Source organism: Vicia villosa, linkage group LG2, assembly GCF_029867415.1.
Source record: "Vicia villosa cultivar HV-30 ecotype Madison, WI linkage group LG2, Vvil1.0, whole genome shotgun sequence".
NCBI classification, from domain to species: Eukaryota; Viridiplantae; Streptophyta; class Magnoliopsida; order Fabales; family Fabaceae; genus Vicia; species Vicia villosa.
The window spans coordinates 98592748-98597380 of record NC_081181.1 but is presented as its reverse complement, the minus strand read 5'-3'; the positions used below and the strand labels follow the sequence as shown (position 1 = coordinate 98597380).

Below are 4633 nucleotides of genomic sequence, written 5' to 3'. Positions count from 1 at the left end.
TTTTTTATTTAATGTTGAATTGTTCCGTAGATGAATCTACAAAACCTTTTTTTAACGTTGTTTAAACGGTTTCATTTATGCATCTACGGAACAATTCAATATTAAATAAAAAATATACTTTTGGAGATACATCTCCGAAAACAGAAGACAACAATAAAATTTTGCCAAATACCTAAGAATATTATGAAATGGATTGAAATATCGTCTAATTTAATAAACCTAAAGAGGATTTCAGTGTTGTTTTAATTAATATCCGGATTTAAAAAATCAGCGAAATGTCAACAGCCTTCAACTTGACCAAATAAGAATGTTAGGTAAAATAACTTGCTTATCGGTAACATACACGATTCTCTGCCACAAACATTCTTCCAAACAGGCAGTGGCACCATCTATGGCTCTCAGTCACCGTTCTGGACTTCGCTAAGAGTTTCTCCCTCACGTTATGTACGATTGTTTTTCTGGCCACAAGGTTGGGGGTGAGTATTAATTGGCTTCAATAACAAGTTTCAACAGGTATTACTTTTCTCAATCTTTATTTTAATCATACATATCAGTCAAACTACCATGTTTTTATTATGTCCTTAATAAATTAGAGTCCTCATTATTTTCTATTTATATTCCACTTTCAAAGTTATCCTAATTATATTTATATAAAAACAAAAAATTGACTACTTGGTCATGGTGGTGGCTGCATCATTCACTTGGATTGGTTTTTTCTGCCTATCCTATTTGAATGTTCCTTCCTGTCCATTTCTCTTTACTTCAATTCCACATTTTATATTACAGCAAAAATAGTGCTATTCTGGTGCTGTTGTTTCCCTCTCAATATGGAAGTAAAAAACACAAACCAATTAGAAGAAGCCACTGATTTCAAAGCTGAAGTTAAAGCTTTTGATGATTCGAAACTAGGTGTCAAAGGTTTGGTGGAGTCCGGGGTTTCAAAGATCCCACACATTTTTCATACTGGAAAGTTGGACATCTGTGAAAACTCAGCTAGTGACTCCAACTTGAGTGTTCCAATCATAGACCTCCAAGACATACACATCAATCCAGCTCTGCGTGTAGAGGTAATTGGCCAAATTAGAAGTGCTTGTCACGAGTGGGGATTTTTTCAGGTAATTAATCATGGAATTCCCGTCACTGTCTTGGATGAAATGATTGATGGAATCCGTAGGTTTCACGAACAAGATGCTGACGTCAGAAAAGAGTTTTACACTCGTGATTTAAAGAAAAAAGTTGTATATTACTCCAATGGAACCTTGTTTAGCGGCCAAGCTGCTAATTGGAGAGATACATTTGGTTTTGCTGTTGCTCCTGATCCTTTCAAACCAGAAGACATACCACCCATCTGCAGGTAATGTACTAACCAATAATTTAGATTGATAATCATAATAAATAAGATTTCATTGTATCCTTAATATTTATTATTTAACATATATATGCTATAAATAACATGATTATTTGGGTTGACATTGCAACTTTTCTATTAAATATGGTACAATTATGTTTTCTTAATTTTACAATTGTTACATTATTTGACATGTAACCATGTCCATTTGAATTATTTTAACCGATGATGAGCTGATTCAAACTCGCAGAGATATTGTGATTGAATATTCCCAGAGAATAAGAGATTTGGGTTTTAGGATCTTTGAGTTGTTGTCAGAGGCACTAGGACTTGATCCTTCTTATCTTAAAGAGTTGGATTGTGCCGAAGGACTCTTTATTTTAGGTCATTACTATCCACCATGTCCTGAACCTGAACTAACTATGGGCGGTTCCAAGCATACTGATAGTGACTTCTTCACATTACTTCTACAAGACCAACTTGGTGGTCTTCAAGTTCTTCACGAGAATAAATGGGTCAATGTTTCTCCGATACATGGAGCTCTTGTTGTAAACATCGGAGATCTTCTACAGGTAAGTTTTTAAAGTTATTGTTCTCTCCTTTCATTAGTCGAAGTTTGGTATGAATTTTATAGATTATATGTTTTGAAAATTGAAGTTGATAATTGGTTCTACGTCGCAACAATTTTATCAATTTATTTTATACTGTTGCAGCTTATCTCAAATGACAGGTTTGTTAGTGTTTTTCACCGAGTCTTATCGCAGAACATAGGCTCAAGAATTTCTGTTGCAAGCTTCTTTGTGAATTCTTCTGAACCAATTCAAGGAGTATCAAAGATTTATGGTCCTATTAAGGAATTGCTTTCAGAAGAAAACCCACCTATCTACAAAGACACTACTCTAAAAGATTTCTTGGCGCATTTTTATGCAAAAGGCCTTGATGGAACTTCTTACTTAGAGCCTTTTAAGTTGTGAATTCAACAGGTGAAAATGATTTTACTACTGGCCATGATTTATCTAAATAACAAGTCACATTTTCTGTTTGTGCTTTTATATGTATCAAGTTTTATAGACTGAAACAAATAAATTATATATGCTTGTTAACATTTTTGGATTGAACTATGGAATTATAACTAAGAACTTCTAAATTAAAGGAAGTATGATAGATTGTTCCAATGTTCAGTGACTTGTTTAAGTTCATAGAAAAGCTTCAATAGTTTTCAAATTTAGTAAGAAAATGCTTATTGATTAACTAATTACCATGTTGAGTTGTTGACTAATTAATAAACTATTTGATTAACAGTATAGACTGAAACTATTATATATGCTTCTCAACAAATTATTCTGTTCAATTTAAATGGTTAACAGTACGAAACATCATATACGAATATTTCTAGAGTTCACAACAATCATCAACAACAAATAGTATTATCAATCAACACATAATACTCATGGTCAGCAATTGAAAGTGGAGGTGGGTATCAATGGCGTTTGTTGTTAGAAGGTGCTGGAATTGGTGGATATTGGCTCCCTTTGAACCTAATTTGGGTATACTGATAAGGTGAGCTTGTTTCCCCTCTTTTTAAATACTCATTGTCAGCTTCTCATAGGAAAACATAATGAGAATTTCTTAACCCACCTGTTTGCAATTCTCAAAGGTGTCACATACAAGTATACATGTTTTGATTGCAGCAAGTAATAAGTTTAAGGGTATCGTACCCACAGGGAGTGTTACTACTTAGATATAACTTTGTATTAAAACTATTCTTTCACTTTAAGCATAAGTAGGAAAATAACAATAGGTGATAGTTTTAAGTCTAGCTTTTTGATAATAATTTAAAATAGATAAAGAGAATAACGTGTGTAAGAGTGATGAGATAAAGATAGTTGAGTTATGATTCATTAATATCTTTTGGTATGTTCATGTGTTAATGATGTGTGACGTCGTGACATGCAAGGTCAGAATGATCTAGAAGTGTATTTCTACTACAATCAGTAGCATGCATTAAAGGGCCCGGAAAGAAAATCTCTAAGTTCCACTTGTAACCCTAGTATACGTCTATTAAAAGTTCTGATCTTCCTTAATGATTGTAGTTTCTTATGTCTAAGCAACCAATTCAAGTAAATATATCTATTATACTCTTTCAACCATTTCTACTCACGAAGTACACTTGTTGTTGGATCTCTCACAACAACAAGCTTATATCTATCTCTAAGATGATTAATCAAAGAAATAGATGTTGGAGTTATAACACATGGTAAAGCATTAACTAATCACACAAGCATATAACATAAACACACCATTAATATTAACTTCACATAACTCAACTAAAAGAAGTTTAACTCATAGTGAGCTGAGTACAAACAATGAACATGGTTGTCATAGGAAACATCTTAAGACAAGAAAATGAACAAAAGATAACAACCTAAAAGAGACTTAGAGCAGAACTTGAAACGGCTAAGTCTTCAAGAGGAAACTCTAATCATGCCAGTGTTCATCAGCAAGCACAGAGATGGGTAAGGAGAGGAAATGACAGCACTCTTCTGCAACACGCTTCAGGAAAATATATAAACTTGGAACAAATGCTGAACTCTTTCTAATGTTACTTCTAGCTCCTTTTATAGGCCAAGAAATTAGGGTTTCTTTTCTGTCTCGGATCATGGGCCTAGGATCAAGAATATCACCCAACTCAATGCGATCAGCAACGTTTCAAGCAAGACAAAGAGGGTATTCGTACTACCGACCAAGGGGAAGGGACAAGGCGAAATGGACAGTCAAACGCAGCAGGTGCAGGTGGCGCGCAGAGTCCTTTTGCACCAGAATTTTGTCTTCTAGCGCTGCTTGCTTTCCACCTTGAATTTGAATTCATTCCATTATCTTTTTCAGCGTCATTTGAGTTTTTCCCCTCCATCAGTGCTCCTTCATATTCCTTTGTTACTAACCTTCACGTGAGATTGATATTTCTTTATAATTTATTCTTCCTAACTCATAGCTCATCAACTGTCTTGCCCAGTCGTGACTCAGTTTGCCTAATTGCTAGCTTCTGCACACAAAATAAACATTAAACTAACAAATGGGAGCACCTAATGTGCTCCACACTAATTTGATTAAATCATCAAATAAACAACCAATTAAATGAATAAACATAAAAATAACATTAAACTAAATACTAATATAGACATGTATTAACTCGCAAAATGTGGGTTAACACCACCCGTATATAATGAAAAATACATATGAAAACCTCAAAATATTCTTCGGAAGTGCATATCTGAATGCACATTT

General features: G+C 33.9%; 1 protein-coding gene across 2 annotated transcripts; it reads left to right on the top strand.

Moving 5' to 3' along the window:
- Positions 1-284: 284 nt before the first annotated feature.
- LOC131651686 (1-aminocyclopropane-1-carboxylate oxidase homolog 12-like) lies at positions 285-4313 on the top strand. Of its 2 annotated transcripts, XM_058921363.1 has the most exons (4): positions 285-513; positions 787-1354; positions 1599-1920; positions 2062-2537. In XM_058921363.1, the coding sequence occupies exons 2-4, from the start codon at positions 828-830 to the stop codon at positions 2320-2322; spliced, it is 1110 nt and encodes a 369-aa protein (XP_058777346.1). In that variant the 5' UTR covers positions 285-513; positions 787-827; the 3' UTR covers positions 2323-2537. The 2 variants fall into 2 exon arrangements, with proteins under 2 accessions (XP_058777346.1, XP_058777347.1); XM_058921364.1 differs by lacking the exon at positions 285-513 and having other exon boundaries at positions 2062-4313.
- The last annotated feature ends 320 nt before the right edge of the window (positions 4314-4633 follow it).